The 18,435-nt window shown below is 40.7% G+C and overlaps 2 protein-coding genes across 4 annotated transcripts in view; one reads left to right on the top strand and one right to left on the bottom strand.

Annotated features, from left to right (window-relative positions):
- Positions 1–237: 237 nt before the first annotated feature.
- Positions 238–17,299, bottom strand: LOC307192479 (oocyte-expressed protein homolog). Of its 3 annotated transcripts, none has more exons than XM_079933391.1 (2): positions 16,775–17,299; positions 238–420 (listed from the first exon to the last, which is right to left on the bottom strand). In XM_079933391.1, exons 1-2 carry the CDS (start codon positions 17,260–17,262, stop codon positions 318–320), a joined length of 591 nt encoding a protein of 196 aa, XP_079789517.1. In that variant the 5' UTR covers positions 17,263–17,299; the 3' UTR covers positions 238–317. The 3 variants fall into 3 exon arrangements, with proteins under 3 accessions (XP_079789517.1, XP_079789519.1, XP_079789518.1); XM_079933393.1 differs by lacking the exon at positions 238–420 and adding an exon at positions 683–727; XM_079933392.1 differs by lacking the exon at positions 238–420 and adding an exon at positions 14,564–14,889.
- LOC307192400 (boLa class II histocompatibility antigen, DQB*0101 beta chain-like) overlaps positions 17,177–18,435 on the top strand; it is a 111,363-nt gene continuing 110,104 nt past the window's right edge. The window contains exon 1 of the mRNA XM_079933222.1: positions 17,177–17,303. The gene's annotated coding sequence lies outside the window, so the exon portion shown is untranslated. The remainder of the gene's footprint in view (positions 17,304–18,435) is intronic.

The following is an 18,435-nucleotide window of genomic DNA, read 5'->3' as shown; positions in this document are numbered from 1 at the left end:
AGTAATTAACAGTTTTTTTGGTCACATATATGCATTTAAAATAACTCAGGAAGGATATCAAGAAACTAGAAGCAGTGGTTCCCTGGGCAGATGGTTGGCAGGTGATAACAGGCAGATGAGGGATAACAGAACAGGCCGACGAGGGATTACTCTCACTGTAATACGTAGAGATGTTACCTGTTTTGATTTCTGAACCATGTATTTCTGAACATATTACCTATTTACAAACTTAATACATTAACTTAAAAATTCCTCCTTAATACTTACCTGGCAGGGGAGATACCATGATCACGAGGGTGGTTTTCCCAGGGCGAGGCTTATCCATTGCACTCCGGATGTGCTGACCCCTGCGATTTCCCCAAATGTGGGAAACTCGACTGCATAATTTGTGGTAGTGGGGGACTGCGTTCGCACTTTCCCCTGGAAAAAAAAAAATTCCTCCTTAAAGATAAGTAAATAAAAAGAGAAAAAAGAAAAAGGTTTCATTCAGTCTCAACTTTGGTCAGAACAAAGGAGCCATGGAGTCCAATGGACTAATGGCCCCAGTGATTAGAATGACCTCATCAAAAGAGGAAGGTGTGACCTGGGTATGTTAGTTTTCTCTTGCTGTGTAACAAATACCACAAATTTTGCATCTCAAAATACCAGAAATTTACTATCTCACCATTTCTGTATGTTAGCAGTCTGGCACGTTTTAACTGAGTCCTCTGTTCAGGGTCTCATGAGGCTGAAATAAAAATGTTGAATCGGCTGTGTTATCATCATGAGGTTCGACTAGAAGAAGATCCACTTTCAAGCTCATTTAGATTGTTGGCCAAATTCATTTCCTTGCAGTTGCCAGCTGTCAACTGGGGCACACTCTCGGCTCCTAGAGGCTGCTCTCAAGTTTTAGCCACAGGTCCCCCTTCATCTCAGTAACATGCCTTTGTCAAATCTTGCTCGTGCTGATTTGCTCAAGTGACCGGCCAGAAAAATTTCTCTGCTCTTACCTGGCTCATGTGATTAGGTTAGGCACACCCGAATAATCTTTCTTTCTGAAAGTCAACTGTGTCCACATAAACCAATAAAATAGAACAGAGAGCCCAATATAAATCCTTGTATATATGAGCAAATGATTTTCAACAAGGCTGCCAAGCAGCCACTCAATAGGGAAAGGACAGTCTCTTTAACAAATGTTGCCGGCAAAACTGGATACTCACATGCAGAATAACAAAACTGTACCTTTATCTTTCAATACATACAAAAATTAGCTCAAAATGGATTAAAGATCTGAATGTAAGACTCAAAATTATAGAATTCCTAGAAAAAAAACAAGGAAAACTTCATGACCTTAAGATTTGGCAGTGATTTCTTGGCTGTGACACCAAAGGCACAGGCAACAAAAGCAAAAATATACATAGGGTACTACTCCAAGCTCAAAAATTTCTGTGCATCAAAGGAAAAAAATCAACATTAAAAGGTAATCTATAGAGGGACTTCCCCTGGTGGTGCAGTGGTTAAGAATTCACCTGCCAATGCAGGGACACGGGTTCAATCCCTGGTCCGGGAAGATCCCACATGCCACGGAGCAACTAAGCCTGTGCGCCACAACTTCTGAGCCCGCGTGCTGCAACTACCGAAGCCCGCACATCTAGAGCCTGTGCTCCACAGCAAGAGAAGCCACAGCAGTGAGAAGCCCGTGCACCACAATGAAGAGTAGCCTCTGCTCGCCACAACTAGAGAAAGCCCATGTGCAGCAACGAAGACCCAACGCAGCCAAAAAAAAAAAAAAGGTAATCTATGGAATGAGAAAAATATTTGCAAATCATATATCTGACAAGGAGTTAATATCTAGAATATATAAAGAACTCCTTCAACTAAATCATAGCAAAATAACCTAATTAAACAATGAATAAAGGACCTGAATAGACATTTCTTCAAAGATGATATAAATGGCCAAAAGGCATATGAAAAGATGCTCAGCATCACTAATCATTAGAGAAATGCAAATCAAAACCACAGTGAGATATCATGTCATACCTGTTTGGATGGCTACCATCAAAAAACAGAAAATAACAAGTGTTTACAAGGATGTGGAGAAATTGGAACCTTTGTGTACTGTTGGTGAGATTGTAAAATGGTGCAACTGTTATGGAAAACATTATGGCAGCTCCTCAAAAAATTAAAAATAGAACTACTGTATGATCCAGTAATCCCACTTCTGGGTATGTATCCAAAAGATTCGAAAGCAGAGTCTTAAAGAGATACTTGCACATCCATGTTCACTGCAGCATTATTCATAATAGTCAAGAGACAGAAGCAACCCACATGTCCACCAATGGGTGAATGGATAAACAAAATGTGGTATATACATACCATGGAATATTAATCAGCCTTACAAAAGATCGAAACCCTGTCATAGGCTACAACGTTCATAAAACTTGGGCACATTAAGAGAAACAAGCCAGTCACACACAAAAAGATAAATACTATATGATTTCACTTATATGAAATATCTAAAGTTCTCAAATTTATAGAAGCATAAAGTAGAATGGAAGTGGTCAGAGGCTGGAGGGAGAGGGAAATAGGGAACTACTTTTCACTGGGTACAGAGTTGCAATTTTGCAAGATGAAAAAGTTTTGGAGATCTGCTGCACAACAATTTGATTATAATTAACACTACTGAACTGTACACTTTAACATGGTTAAGATGGTAAATTTTATGTAGTGTTTTTTACGATTAAAAAAAGTCAACTGTGCCATATAATGTAATCTAATCACAGGAGTAATAGCTCATCATATTCACAGATTCTACCCATATGCCAAGGAGAGGGGATTGCATGTTATTTGGGGGTCATCTAAGAATTCTGCCTACCACAGAGTGGGACTAAAACAAGTCACTTTTTCAGAGACTTTCCTATCTGGATTTTCACTTCCCACCTATGAACTTTGGAGGTTCTGGATTCTATTTTGTTTAAGAGAGACAGGATTTCCTTCTTCTATAATATTGGATGATGCCTGAGTACCACTCCTCTTGGTAGAAATTTATTTTCCAGAGTAGAATCACCACTCATTTATGGTGTGTCCTTTGTGTTAGACTGACCTGCTTGTGGCACCTCTGGGTTTGTCCACCTCAGATGACCATCAAAGCTTGTCTGGGAAAACCTTATTTTTCGTGAAGAAATATTTTCTTAAGAGTTAATGGTTTGGGGCTTCCCTGGCAGCGCAGTGGTTAAGAATCCGCCTGCCAATGCAGGGGACATGGATTCAAGCCCTGGTCCAGGAAGATCCCACATGTTGCAGAGCAACAAAGCCTGTGAGCCACAGTTATTTAGCCCGCGTGCCACAACTAGTGAAGCCCGCGCACCTAGAGCCCACGCTCCGCAAGAAGAGAAGCACTGCAATGGGACGCCTGCGCACCGCAACAGAGTAGCCCCAGCTTGCCGCAACTAGAGGAAGCCCGCGCGCAGCCACGAAGACACAACGCAGCCAAAAATAAATAAATAATAAATTTATTAAAAAAAAAAAAAGGAAGACTTAATGGCTTGAACACACATAGGAAATAGGGAGAGGTAAGGACTTGGAAGCATTGTTTCTAGCACATTTAACGTTGCCCCAGATATCAAGGATTGAATAATCCTCGAGATTAAAAATGGAAAAATCTGAGTTTGAATGACATAATGGCTAAGTAAATACTCCTAAAGGTTAGAAGCTTAGAAGATTGTGAATACAGTATTTTATGAAGCAAAGATACACAAATGAAGGCATAATGGCTGGTTTACAAAGAGAGCTTAATTTATTTTTTAATTTTTTTTTTTTGGCTGCACTGCTTGGCATGCAGGATCCTAGCTCCCCAACCAGGGATTGAACCCATGGCCCCTGCAGTGGAAGCATGGATTCTTTTTTTTTTTTTTTTAACTTCTTTATTGGAGTATAATGGCTTTACAATGGTGTGTTAGTTTCTGCTTCACAACAAAATGAATCAGTTATATATATACATGTGTTCCCATATCTCTTCCTGCTTGCGTCTCCCTCCCTCCCACCCTCCCTATCCCACCCCTCCAGGCGGTCACAAAGCACCGAGCTGATCTCCCTGTGCTATGCGGCTGCTTTCCACTAGCTATCTACCTTACGTTTGGTAGTGCATATATGTCCATGCCTCTCTCTCGCTTTGTCACAGTTTACCCTTCCCCCTCCGCATATCCTCAAGTCCATTCTCTAGTAAGTCTGTGTCTTTATTCCTGTTTTACCCCTAGGTTCTTCATGACATTTTTCCCCCTTAAATTCCATATATATGTGTTAGCATACGGTATTTGTCTCTGTCTTTCTCACTTACTTCACTCCGTATGACAGACTCTAGGTCTATCCACCTCATTACAAATAGCTCAATTTCGTTTCTTTTTATGGCTGAGTAATATTCCATTGTATATATGTGCCACATCTTCTTTATCCATTCATCCGATGATGGACACTTAGGTTGTTTCCATCTCCGGGCTATTGTAAATAGAGCTGTAATGAACATTTTGGTACATGATTCTTTTTGAATTATGGTTTTCTCAGGGTATATGCCCAGTAGTGGGATTGCTGGGTCATATGGTAGTTCTATTTGTAGTTTTTTTAAGGAACCTCCATACTGTTCTCCACAGTGGCTGTATCAATTTACATTCCCACCAACAGTGTAAGAGGGTTCCCTTTTCTCCACACCCTCTCCAGCATTTATTGTTTCTAGATTTTTTTGATGATGGCCATTCTGACTGGTGTGAGGTGATATCTCATTGTAGTTTTGATTTGCATTTCTCTAATGATTAGTGATGTTGAGCATCCTTTCATGTGTTTGTTGGCAGTCTGTATATCTTCTTTGGAGAAATGCCTATTTAGGTCTTCTGCCCATTTTTGGATTGGGCTGTTTGTTTTTTTGTTATTGAGCTGCATGAGTTCCTTATAAATTTTGGAGATTAATCCTTTGCCAGTTGGGAAGCATGGATTCTTAACCACTGGACTGCCAGGGAAGTTCCAAAGAGAGGTTAATTTAATCATAGTATATAAAGCATATTTTAACTACAAGAGAGGTGGACAATAAACCAAGCAATTAACACTTAATTTATAGCACTAGCATTCTAAAAGCAAAGGAAAAAAACAATTTGTATATATATTTAAAGATATAATTTGTGTGCAGAGAGAAGACCCCTGTAAACATTCTTCCTCTTGAATTAGAACCTGAACTTGTTTAAAGAGCATACAAGCTGCCCACAATTTTTCCCATCTCAACTTCTGTTTCCTAGTGCCCTCATTTTTAGAAGTCAAACGACTGACATTGTTCTTGTGGGAAGGAAGATTAGTGTAGCCCGTTTAATGATTCGGATCATTAACCTGTTAGATGACCCCAAATTTCACTCAGCTTAATGCGCCCAAAATATCACAGATTCTGAAGGGCCATTTTTCTCAGCAAATGAAAGCCTGAAGAGACTGTATCTTGGCTGTTTGCCTCCCCAGAACGCCAGAAAATACCTTAGCTAGAAAATAGAAGTAATGCCTCTTCCCCAGACAAGATGCTTTCAATTTTTCAGGAACACTCAGTGATTTGTTGCTGAGAGCATAACCCAGTTTCAAAGCTATTCTCGCCAAAGAACCACTACGATATTTCCAAGCAGTACACTCATTGGTACCTTGGGTTGTCAACAATAGCTTGTCCCATTTCAGACCAGTTTTTCACTCTGAGAAATGGAAATATACTAATGAAGCATCTTAATTGGTTATAATCATGGGGGCTGCTGATGCGAGCTCCTCCTGGCAGGTCTGTCTACATAATAGAGTCAGACTGCATGGACTGTGGACATGGACATTACAGGATAAATTCTCTTCCACCCTGAACCCATCTTGGGTAATATCATTTCTCCTCTGGGCTCTCCTGAGGGCTCTCTGAGCAATCCCTATACTCCAGGGATATTGTCTAAACTGACAGGCACTTTAATCTGTTTCTTCCCTGCCTTGTCCAAGCCTATGCATGTCATATAAGAAAGCAATGAGGCATTCAGATCAGCTTAGAAAATTCTCTAAAAACCATTCTCTCTCAAGTACCACCTATTATTTGATTATTCTGATTTCTGTCTAACGGATTTTTTCCCCCCTCTCTGCCAGGTCTTTTCTGGTTTTCAGCTGAGAGTTCACTAGGTTTTGGGATTCAGCTTCTCCCTGATTTAGGGTTGGGATGTGAACCGGCAGCCTGGAGTCCAGAGCACGCAGGTCGGGGCTGGTCTGGGAGGGAGGCCCAAGACTCGTGGGCTTTGCTGGGGTAAATTGCTTTCTGGAGACAGCACTCACTTTCCGTCCCCAGTCCTATCTGCTTTGGAAGGCAGTTCTTCATGGCATTTCCTATACTTTTTGGACCATTGGTTCAAGGATGTTTGCAGAGTAAATGACCTTGGAAGCTAGACATAATAGAGCTCGTAAATGTCTCCCTCCCTACACACATTCCAGGTTAGTAAAAATCTTCTTCCTCTCCCTGAAGAGCTTTGCTTACACTCCAGAGGAAAAATAAAACCTCTTTATTTCTCTGGAGGGGAGAATAGGCAAGCCAGCAATAGCCCTATATAAATCAGTTTTTCCTAATTTGGGGATTTCTCTCTTGTGATGCACCCCAGTGACTGCCTAGGTGACATCTGGTCCCCACTGTGTCACTCTGTGGGGATGGGGGTTTTGGGAACTGATGCAAGATATTGCTTTGGGTGCTGATTTTGTTGTGATTAATAAACAGTTTTGTCTATGTCCAAACGGTGTGTATTCTTCAGTCACTGTCATGTATATACAACTGTATATAGCAGCCTTACTTGTTAGCTTGCAAGTAGGGGAAAATCTCTAACCCTTCAGTTTCTGACTTAATAGTATCCTTCAGTATTCCAAATTCTGAAACAGAAGAATGCAGTGAATGAGATCCCAAATTCTGGAAGAGAATAAAATTCAAGCCCCATTCCAGTTTCTCCTAATATGCATGTTGACACGTAGAAGAACCAGCTGCGATCTAGCCACATTTACTCTAGAACATTCTCATCACTCTACATTAGGAGGTCCACGCTGTTTATGCTTCTCATTTTCTGTAATGAGAAAGAGCTTTTATGAGGAATAACATCCCAGAAATGAATATGGGGGATTAGAACAATAAGAAAACATTTCCATTTAAAGTATGAAGGAAAGCAGTTTACTTTGTCATAGAACTAGGTTAAACACAACACTGCCGTTTTGGGGATATTGCTCAAAGGATTATGTGAAACTGAGTTCAATAAGCCAATCAGGGAAACACAAAGCAAAACAGAAAAAAGCAATAACCTAATGTGAAGATATGTCCAATTAACAAAAATAGGAAATATTTTAGTTTCCTTGGGATAAAAGAATAATGAAGTCTCTGTAGATGGTGAGATATTTTCCCTTCATAGAAATGTTTTGAACACCACCAGGTTAGGTTTGAGAGTTGAATTAGGAGTGAAAGAAACAGGCCTCCTTCTAGCTTCTTAAGAATTCACATGTCTTTTGTCTTTTACCTTCTTTGCAAAATAAGTTAGAGCTTCCATTTTGCCTTGAGGCTTTGCACTTCTTGAGCCCAAAGTGAGTAGTAATAATTGATGACACATAAGTTTTAATGCAATTACTTATGTGCATTTGTTGTTACATCCAAGGAGAACAAAGACATGTTTATTAGGTGGTAGGTTAGTAGCTCAGAGCTACAAAAAAAGGATGTTTGAAATCAGTACATCCCACCATTGTGTTAGGATATTTTTGGTGTAGTCATGAGAAGTAAGCCTTCTGCATGCAAAACAAATACTGCACATAGAGTTTAGAGGTGACCGTGACCTTAAAGACCACACAGGGAAAATAAGAGTCAGTGGCTTTGCAGGAGTTCCACAGCTGGAGAGTAGTATGGCCAAGACTGGAAGGGTATGTGCTTCCTACGCTGTGCAGTACCCCTGCACTTGGTCTGTCCTCACTACCCATTAGATGGAACTCTCAGGTTGGCCAGGTGGGACACTTACCTATGAAGAGTTTGCAGAAGAGTTTCAGCACTAATGTTTCTTGGGCAGTTTTCTATACTCGATTTTAGGATAGCATCATGGCTAGGAGCTTGAGCTTTGGTGTCAGTCATACCTGGACTTGAATCAGTTGCTGAGTCCAAGCTTGTACTGCTCACCACATAACAGGCCAATAAGTTGAGAGACAAGTTGTTGGGGCAAGGAATAGTGACTTTATCTGGAAAGCCAGGCGTCAGAGAAGATGATGAACTAGTGTCCTAAAGAACTATCTTACCCAAGTTAGAATTCAGGCTTATTTATTTTTAAATTTTATTTATTTTTTATAAATTTATTTATTTTTGGCTGTGTTGGGTCTTCGTTTCTGTGCGAGGGCTTTCTCCAGTTGCAGCGAGCGGGGGCCACTCTTCATGGCGGTGCGCGGGCCTCTCACTGTTGTGGCCTCTCGTTGCGGAGCATGGCTCCAGACGCGCAGGCTCAGTAGTTGTGGCTCATGGGCCCAGTTGCTCCGTGGCATGTGGGATCCTCCTAGACCAGGGCTGGAACCCGTGTCCCCTGCATCAGCAGGCAGACTCTCAACCACTGCGCCACCAGGGAAGCCCTCAGGCTTCTTTTATACTAAACAGGAGGGGCATGGTTAGTGGTTGCAAACTTCTTGGTGTCAGAATCCTTTGTTCTAGCAGCTGTCCATGTAGGTCAGGTCATGATGTTCCTGTAAACCTCCAATAAGACAAATGTGCTGTTGTGCAACTTTTTAATCTCTATATCAATGGAAAAGTGTTACACTTTTAAAGGTCAGAGCTTTGAGAATGGGCTGTCCTGTATATTTCAGGCTACAAGCAACATTCTTAATTTGTAGCAAAAGCAATAGAAAACAAAGGTTAAAGTAAAAGAAACAGATCCAATATGGAGTGAGATTTGTTCTTCCCTATTACAAATCTTGGCTCTGCCACATATTAGCTTGTGACCTCAGGTGAGTTATTTAACTTCTCTGGGCCCCTCAGTGTTCTTGTCTGTAAAGAATAGTAAGTCTTATTTATAAAGAGTAAATGATGATTCACTTTGCTGTACAGTAGAAACTGACACAATATTGTAAAGCAACTATACTCCAATAGAAACTAAAAAAAAAGAAAAGAATAAATGAGATAGTAAGCGTGTAGTGTTTAACATAGTGCTTGGCAAGTAATAGGCGTTAAAGGAGTGATTAACATTATTACAATGATCAGATACATAGCACTGGACTAGGAACATTCTTCATATTCAACCTACCTTTGAGGTATGCCTCCACACGTGTTCTCTTTTCTTAATTGTTCTGTGACTTCATTGTGTCCCACCTTGTACTTCTGAACAGCAAAAATGAAGTCAACTCTTCCTTTGTTCCATCTCAAGTCCTCCTCCTCCTCCATGACGACTCCTAAGATTTCTTTAGTTCTCAAGGATCCCTTCCTTTTCTGAACGACTGAGTTACCTCTTATATCCAGAAGCCAGTTAATTGATCGCTCTGTACCTTCATATATGCTGTTCAGTCTCCCCAAATACGCTATAGGCTTCTGTAAGATTCCGCTTTTTTTTTTTTTTTTTTTTTTGCGGTACGCGGGCCTCTCACTGTCATGGCCTCTCCCGTTGCGGAGCACAGGCTCTGGACGCGCAGGCTCAGAGGCCATGGCTCACGGGCCCAGCTGCTCCGCGGCATGTGCGATCTTCCTGGACCGGCGCATGAACCCGTGTCCCCTGCATTGGCAGGCGGACTCTCAACCACTGCGCCACCAGGGAAGCCCTCCGCTCCTTCTTTTGACTGTCATAGCAGAGCACTGAAGCTATCAAAGGATCTCAGTGAATAATTAGTAGGTGAGTTGATATACTGTGCCCACCAATGACACAAGCCTAGTTCAAGAGCAATTCAGGATTTTAGGGACCCATTATTTCCAAACCCAAATCAGCACATGTGATTTTGTCAAGTACAAGTTGACTTAGGGGAAAGTGGAGCAGAAGATTTGAAATTGGGACTGTTCCAGAAAATTCAGGAGGTGTCTTCATGATTCAGGTAGAGAATAGCCATCAGTGTAGGAAATTACTTTTCTCAGTGAATCTTCTTGGCATGCAAAGTATTTTTAAAAGTCTGGTTTGTAAATCTCATCTGGCCAATGAAAACTTGATGACCTCTCTGGTTGTTTCTTCTTCTTTTTTTTTCTCCTCTTCCTCTTCCTCCTCCTCCTCTTCTTGCTCCTCCTTCTTTTTAACAAATTAATTTTGTTTCGAGGAACTGGGACAATAAGAGTGATTGGGAAAAACAAATAGACAAGGAGAACCTTAAGGTAACCTTAAATTTTAACTTTAAATTTTTATAAGAATGTTCTGGGTGGTCAGTGTGACTCCTATTTACTCTTATATAACTCCTATAAAGCATATATAAATATACTTTCTGCAAAAGAAGTGTTCCAAAAAAATTAGTGTAGTTGATTTCTGGAAAGGCTTATCATATTTTGAATCCATAGAAGATCTTTATAGACATTCTACACTGATTCCTTTTGTCAAGAAACAGGTGTCTTAGTTGTGTGTTGTTGTATAAAAAATTACCCCAACATTTAGCAGCTTAAAGCAACAACATTTATTATCTCTCAGTCTCTGGGTCAGGCATCTGGTGCTGCTTATCTGGGTCCTGTGGTTTAGGCTTTCTACTATCAAGGTGTCAGCAGAGCTAGTCATCTCCAGGTCAACTGGAAATGGATTCATTTCCAAGTTCACACATGTGGATTTTGGCCAGAGGCTTCCTACAGTTCCTTACTTGTGGGTCACTCCATAGGGCAGCTCACAATATGTACATTTGCTTCACCAGAGCAAGCAAGTGAGCAGAGCCAGAGAGAGAAAGAAAACCATCAAGACAGAGTCACAGTTGTTTATAACTAAATCTCAGAAGTGACACCCCATCACCTTTATTGCATTCTATTTATCAGACGTGACTTGTTAGATCCAGCCCACACTTCCAGGTTGGGGATTATACAAAGACATGGAGACCACGAAGTGTGTATCATTGGTGGCTGTCCCAGAGGACAGGGGACAAAGACAAACAATTGTCTTCGTTAATCTGGATTTTTGCATTTTAAATTTATGTGACATACCTCTGTGCAAAGTGGAGTTGAGAACTTCCTAATTCATGTTTCATCTGCTTGCATCCCCTAAGAAAATCCTTGTGGAGATAACTTAGTTAGTCATTTAGAGTTAACCTCCTCTTTCTCTAGGCTCATTCATCAAATTATAGGTTAAATCGGAAAGAAGCAAAGAAAAGACCATAAAAGGAATGAAGCTGGCACTAAAATTTTTTTCTTACTGTAAAAAATTTTCAAGATACAGAAAAGTTGAGAAAGTAGTATAATAAACTGCCAAGTACCCATTACTCAGAAGAAGCAGTTCTAACATTTATTGAGCACCTGTGCCGATCATTGTGCAAAATGTTTCCAGAAAATTGTTTTCACTAATCCATTCAACAAGCTTGTAAAATAAGTATTATTTTACTTAAGGATAAGGTAAATATTACACTCTGTATGGAGAATACTGAGACTCAGGATGGGGTAAAAAAATTGCTCAAGGTTATACAACTAGCAGAGCTAGGATTTATTGTATTTTATTTATTTTCTCCAATTTTTTTTCTACTTCAGTATCACTCCTTTGCTCTTCTTTTCTTTATGTTACTATTGTCCTACAACTATACATCTTTATGAATTATAAGCCCATCAACAGTTTTATAATTATTGCTTTTTGCATCTGTCTTTTAAATCATATAGAAGGAAAAAGTTACTAACAAGGATAAACTTATGCTGTCTTTTGTATATATTTACCTATGCAGCTACCTTTACTGGTGCTCTTTGTTTCTTTGTGAGAATTAGAGTTACTGTCTAAGGTCTTTTTACCTCATTTGAAGGAGTCTCTTTAGGATTCCTTGTAGGGTAAGTCTGCCTTTGATCTGATCACTTGATTCTATTTCTATTTCTAAAACTATTTCTATCACACCTTACGGGCAGGGAGAACCCATGAGTCCCAGGACCAGCTTCCCACGAGGTACTCAGTTTCATCAACCTGGATGTTGATCTGGCCAGAATTTCTCAACACTCTCGTGAATCCTTTTCACTTTTCACTGCTATAGAGACTTTAATAAGCAAGTGAGTTGCACTGCTTTCTTGGTCCATTTTGTCCAATATCACAATACTACAGCCAGCCAGGGGTCAAGAAACAGTGAGCCAAGGAATAAGTAGGAACTGATACCCATAGATGTGATGTAAGTTAAAAAAACATGCGGATAATTTAATCATAGATCTAGTAAGAAAAGCAGTGAGTTTTTTCTGAAGTCAAGTAGTAAAATTAGAAATTGAGTGATCAGATCAAAGGCAGACCAAAGTCAAGCCAAATCTAAGCAATTAATCAGCTATGACCATCATAACACAAAATCTGTGCATTACCTAACCAGGACTAGTTTTGTTCAATGCTTGCAGCTCTGTAGATGACAGTATCAGGATTGCATAGTATTCGCCTGGTAGAAGGCTCAAAACTGGGCATAATCTAGGACGTGGAAGGGAGAACCAGGATTCCTCCTCTGGGTCCTATCCTTCCCATTGTGTTAAACTGGCATTTCTTAACTTTGAATAATGTATGCAGGGCTTCTCAGGGTGTGAAAGAGGCATGGATATCTTGAAGCTCCAGGTATAATTTTAAAAAGAAGAAAATGTGCTATGTTTTAAACATTTAATTTTGTCAGTGTATCTCAGTTACAATATGTGCATCTTCATTTTGGAGAGAATATTGAAAAATCTGAGTTTCTTGTCTTTGTAAAGTGTGAGACCCATGATCAGTGGGCCTTCTGGTCAACTTCCCTCTTCCCAGCCATACCCTGTGATAGCTCAGAAGGCAGACACCCTATTAAAACGTATGGGTTTTGTAAACTGATTCATGCTTACCACCAAAAATTAAGTACTACAGAAAAGTTAAAGAAGAAAGTAAAAAACAAAAAACCAAGCAAAACAAAACCCACTATCAACTACCCAGAAATAATCATCATTAACTTTTGGCAGACAAGATCTTTGTCATCATCTCTCTTTATATGTATCCTTATGCGTGTATAGATATAATTCTATAAAAATAGGATCTCAGAGGGCTTCCCTGGTGGCGCAGAGGTTAAGAATCCGCCTGCCAATGCAGGGGACACAGGTTCGAGCCCTGGTCCAGGAAGATCCCACACGCCACGGAGCAACTAAGCCCGTGCACCACAACTACTGAGCCTGCGCTCTAGAGCCCATGTGCCACAGCTACTGAAGCCTGTGTGCCTAGAGCCTGTGCTCCACAACAAGAGAAGCCACCATAATGAGAAGCCTGCACACTGCCATGAAGGGCAGCCCCCGCTCACCGCAACTAGAGGAAGCCCATGCGCAGCAACAAAGACCCAATGCAGCCAAAAATAAAATTATTTAATAAAAATAGGATCTCATCATAAATGCTTTTCAAAAATAAAAAGCATTCAATTTTTCTTTACTTGAATTTAACAGGAGAAAAACAAATGAAATTGACAGAATTGCTCAACCTCAGATTAATAAGAATTTCTTCATATCAAGCAATTTTATTTCCTAAAAAATAAGTCTAAAATTTCAGAAGATTCTTTCACTTAAAAAAAAAAACAAGGGACTTCCCTGGTGGGACAGTGGTTAAGAATCCACCTGCCAATGCAGGGGACATGGGTTCGAGCCCTGGTCCAGGAAGATCCCACAGGCGGCGGAGCAACTAAGCCCGTGCACCACAACTACTGTGCTCCAGAGCCCGCGAGCCACAACTAATGAGCCCACGTGCCACAACTACTGAAGCCCATGCGCCTAGAGCCTGTGCTCTGCAACAAATGAAACCACTGCAACGAGAAGCCCGTGCACCACAACGAAGAGTAGCCCCCGCTCACTGCAACTAGAAAAAGCCCGCACACAGCAACAAAGACCCAACACAGCCAAAAATAAATAAATAAATAATAAAATAAATCTATAAAACAAACAAAAAAACCCCCCAAATACCAAAAGACTTCCACTTGAACAGTGTCTATGGACTTCCTGCTCTGAAGATGAGAAACTTGACACTATCCTTACCTCATCCCTTCAAGACCACATTTCTGGTAAGCCTATTTTTACTTTTACCTTATCAAGATTAATAAATTTGCTCTCTCTGGTAAACATAATTCTCACAACACTGCTTTTTCTTTAAACCATTGAATGAGTTTAATGACCCACCATTCATTGGCCATGGAACCTCCATTTCTAGTTTCTTTCGGCTTGCTGTATTTTGATGTTGGATGACTCTCAAAGAGCTTGTGAGCACTAAATTTCATGAACTGTTGCTTATTTGAGAAAGTCTGTTTCTTACCTTTATGTTTCAAGTACAATTGATTGGACACAAAATTACACTTTGATTTTCCTGGGAAAAATTTTCTGGTGGATTAAGTCTTCTCTTTTTGTCATTAAATCTTTCAGAACTTTTTGTTTTACCATTTGCTTCTTTTCTTTAGGAATATCAATTATTTTTATATTAGATTTCCCTTGTCTGTATTCCATATCAGTAATCATCACTCATAATTTTCATCTTTTTAAATTTCATACTGTTGTTTTCAGCTGTACATATTTTATTTTGGGTTGCTTTTCTGTGGCCTTTATCTATGAAAAGACTTGGTGACCCACCTGGACTTGCCTTTTAGCACCTTGACCATCAGCATCAAGGACCTGCATAGTTTTTGGCCTTGTTCATTTTCCTTCTTCCTTAGATCAAAGACTCCTTGCTTCACTTCTTAAATGGGTCAATCCATCTCACTGTAACCTCTTCAAGAGCAGGAGGAAATTTAGGTAGTTGTTTTATAATCCTTAATTTTATTCTGAGGAAATGAGAGAAAGATCATGTAGGTCAAGAAGCATAACCATGAGAGATGGTGGTACTATATAAGTTAAAGAGGATAGGTTGGGTAAGGCAGGTTGGATTATCTTTAGGCTATGGAATTTGGGTTTTATTCTTAGTATACTGGGTGGGTGGGAGGAGAGTGGAGAGTGGTGGTCATTGAAGGACTTTAAATAAGAAAGGACTGTGCACTCATATGTTTTGAAGTTAACTGTAGTTGTAGGATGGAGAATGAATTGGGTAGGATGAAGAGTAGAAGATAAAAGATCAGTTAAGGAACCTTACATCTACTCATTAGAGATAATTGCAGACTAAGTGAGGCATTAAAAATAGGAAGAAGAGGGACTTCCCTGGCAGTCCAGTGGATAAGACTCCCAGTGCAGGGGGCCCGGGTTTGACCCCTGGTCAGGGAACTAGATCCCATATGCTGCAAATAAGAGTTCGCATGCCACAACTAAAGATCCCACACGCTGCAACTAAGACCCAGCGCAACCAGATAAATAAATAAATATTTTTTAAAAAATAGAAAGAAGAAACATATTACTTTTTTTTTAAATGAAGGGAACTGGATGGATTAAATATATTTTTGCATCCATAACAACTTGATATGTAATAGCTAAATGTGGAAAGGATCAAAAATTGTTCATCAATAGGTGAGTTTAAACAATTGTGATATTTCCATACAGTGGAACACTACTCAGCAAAAAAGGAATGAGCTATTAATGCATACAACAATGTAGATGAATTGTAAAATAATTATGATGCATGAAAGAAGTCTGACAAAGAGTTCATACTGTATGATTCTATTTATTTAAAGTTCAAGAAAGTGCAAAATGAGCTATAGTGACAGCAAGCATATCAGTTACTGCTTGGGGATGGGGGTGTGGGGTGATGGGGGGGTGGGCTGGCAGGATTCCAAGGGGGCATTAGGAAACTTTTGGGGGTAATGGATTTGTTTATTATCTTGATTGTGGTGATAGTTTTGGGAGTGTACCTGTGTCAAAACTAATTAAATAATACACCTATTTTATCTTAATTATGGGCAGTTTATTTCATGTCAGTTACACATCAATAAAGCTGTTTAAAAAACTCAAAATATTTTTGAGCTGCATTAGTGGTATTTGGTGAAGGGAATGTGGGAGAGTGAAACAACAAAGATGACGATTAGGTTTCTGAAATGAGCTATTTTCTATGAAGACATTTAAAGCCATGGCATGGGAGACACTACTGAGAGTGAGAATGAAGAAGACCTGGGACTGAGTGTAGAGGAAAGCTGACATTCACAGGCTGGGCAGAGGAGAAGCTGGTATCTTATTTCTTTGTGCAAATGCACCAAAGTTTATTTAACTCTTTTTGATGGAGGACACACTTACTTCTAATGCTTTTAACTTACAAACAATGTTGCAATGAATAACCTTATATATGTGTTGTTTTGGAAGTGTGTGTGTGTGTGTGTGTGTGTGTGTGTATGTGTAATTTGCAGGATAAATTTCTCTAAGTAGAATTTGCTTACGTATATACACTAATATGTTTAAAATAGATAACTAATAAGAACATGCTGTATAAAAAAATAAAATTCAAATAAATAAATGAAAGAATTTGCTGGATCAAAGGGATGAACAGTTATGATTTTGAATGATAATGCTAAACTCTCCTTCATAGTTGCACGAATTTATATTCCTATGAGCAATAACCATTGCTCATAGGAATGTAAATTAATCAGCAAAATAATAATCAGCATCAAAATAATCAAACCACTATCCATCAAGATACAGGAAAAAAATAAATGCATAGATTTAAGAATATTTGCTTCTCTTGAACTTTAGTAGCAGAAGAACTGTTCTCATGCTCCTGACAACACTTACGCAACAGGACGCTGGGGGACCTGGGGGCCTGGTGCCTGGGCCTTCAAGAACTCCTCGAGTTGTTCCATCTTCTCAGCTCGGGCGCGCTGCTCCCGGTGACTCGGCGCCAGGCTCAGGAGCACGCTCTTCACCCGGCACTGGACAGCTGGCCGCCCGAAGACGGTGATTTCCACCAACTTCCCGGCGTGAACTGCGTCCACCGTCAGCAGGGCCTGGCTCATCCACTCCATTTCCGGAACCACGGCTCGGCCTGGGCCGAAGATCGAGTCGGCCAGCCACGCCTCCAAATAAAACACCAGCAGGTTCCTCAGCTTCTGCACAGGAAACCACCACGGCCGGGAGCGAATCCGTGGCGGCGGAAGTGGAAACCCCAGCAGCCCGTCCCCCAGAGCCTCGGCAGCGCCCGCGTAGTCGGCTGTGCTGGAACCGGCAGCCCGCGGGTCAGGGGCGAGCAGCTCTCGCGGGATTTTCTTTCCCCATAACCTCATTAACACAGAGTATTATCTGGCTTTTGACCTTTGCTAATCTGGTAAGTGAAAAATGGTAGCTCTGGATAATTATAATTTGTATTCTTTCATTATGAGTGAGATTGAACATCTTTTTATGTTTAAAAGGTATTTGTATTTCCTTTTTTGGGGATTGTTGTCCATTCAAAAAAGGGAGTTACTGGTTTTTGGGGTTTTTTTTGCGGTACGCGGGCCTCTCAGTGTTGTGGCCTCTCCCGTTGCGGAGCACAGGCTCCGGACGCGCAGGCCCAGCGGCCATGGCTCACAGGCCCAGCCGCTCCGCGGCATGTGGGAACTTCCCGGACCGGGGTACGAACCCGTGTTCCCTGCATCGGCAGGCGGACTCTCAACCACTGCGACACCAGGGAAGCCCCAGGTTATGGGTTTTTTTTCTTAGCACTTTATACATGCTATAGGAAAAGTAGCCCTTTGTTTGCAATATAACGATGTAAATGTGTTTTCCCAGTTTGTTATTTATCTTTGGAATTTATTTTCCCAGTTTGTTGTTTGTCTTTTGAATTTGTTTATGGTGGTTTTTTTTTTTTTTTTTTTTTTTTTTTTTGCGGTACGCAGGCCTCTCACTCTTGCGGCCTCTCCCATTGCGGAGCACAGGCTCCGGACGCGCAGGCTCAGTGGCCATGGCTCACGGGCTCAGCTGCTCCGCGGCGTGTGGGATCCTCCCGGACCGGGGCCCGAACCCGTGTTCCCTGCATTGGCAGGCGGACTCTCAACCACTGCGCCACCAGGGAAGCCCTATGGTGGCTTTTGCCTTGCAGAAATGTTTGATTTTTATATTGTCAAATTTATAAATCTTGGGACTTCCCTGGCGGTCCAGTGGTTGACTCCGCGCTTCCACTGCAGGGGGTGCAGGTTTGATTCCTGGTCAGGGAACTAAGATCCCACATGCCATGCGGTGCGGCCAAAAAAAAAAAAAAAAAAAAAGAAAAAATTATAAATCTTTTTGTTTATGGCCCTTGAGTTTTGTGTCATAGTTAAGAAGGCTTTTCCCACTCTGAGTTTATTAGAGTTCTCTCATGATTTCTTACAGTATATTTATAGTTTCATTATTTAAACTGAGATCTTTGATCCAATAGGAGATTTTCCTGGTGTAAAGTGGGAAGTACTGATACAACTTTGGTTTTATTTTTAGATGGC

Source organism: Stenella coeruleoalba (assembly GCF_951394435.1).
Source record: "Stenella coeruleoalba genome assembly, chromosome: 10".
Lineage (NCBI taxonomy): Eukaryota > Metazoa > Chordata > Mammalia > Artiodactyla > Delphinidae > Stenella > Stenella coeruleoalba.
This window is presented reverse-complemented; position numbering and strand designations above follow the sequence as displayed.

Excerpts from the sequence above, each read along its gene's own strand:
- LOC307192479 (XM_079933391.1), bottom strand. The coding sequence starts at position 17,262 with ATGAGGTTATGGGGAAAGAAAATCCCGCGAGAGCTGCTCGCCCCTGAC. Across the intron at positions 421-16,774 it reads GTCCCCCAGCGTCCTGTTGC|GGGAAAGTGCGAACGCAGTC; the intron begins GTAAGTGTTGTC and ends TTTTTTTTCCAG.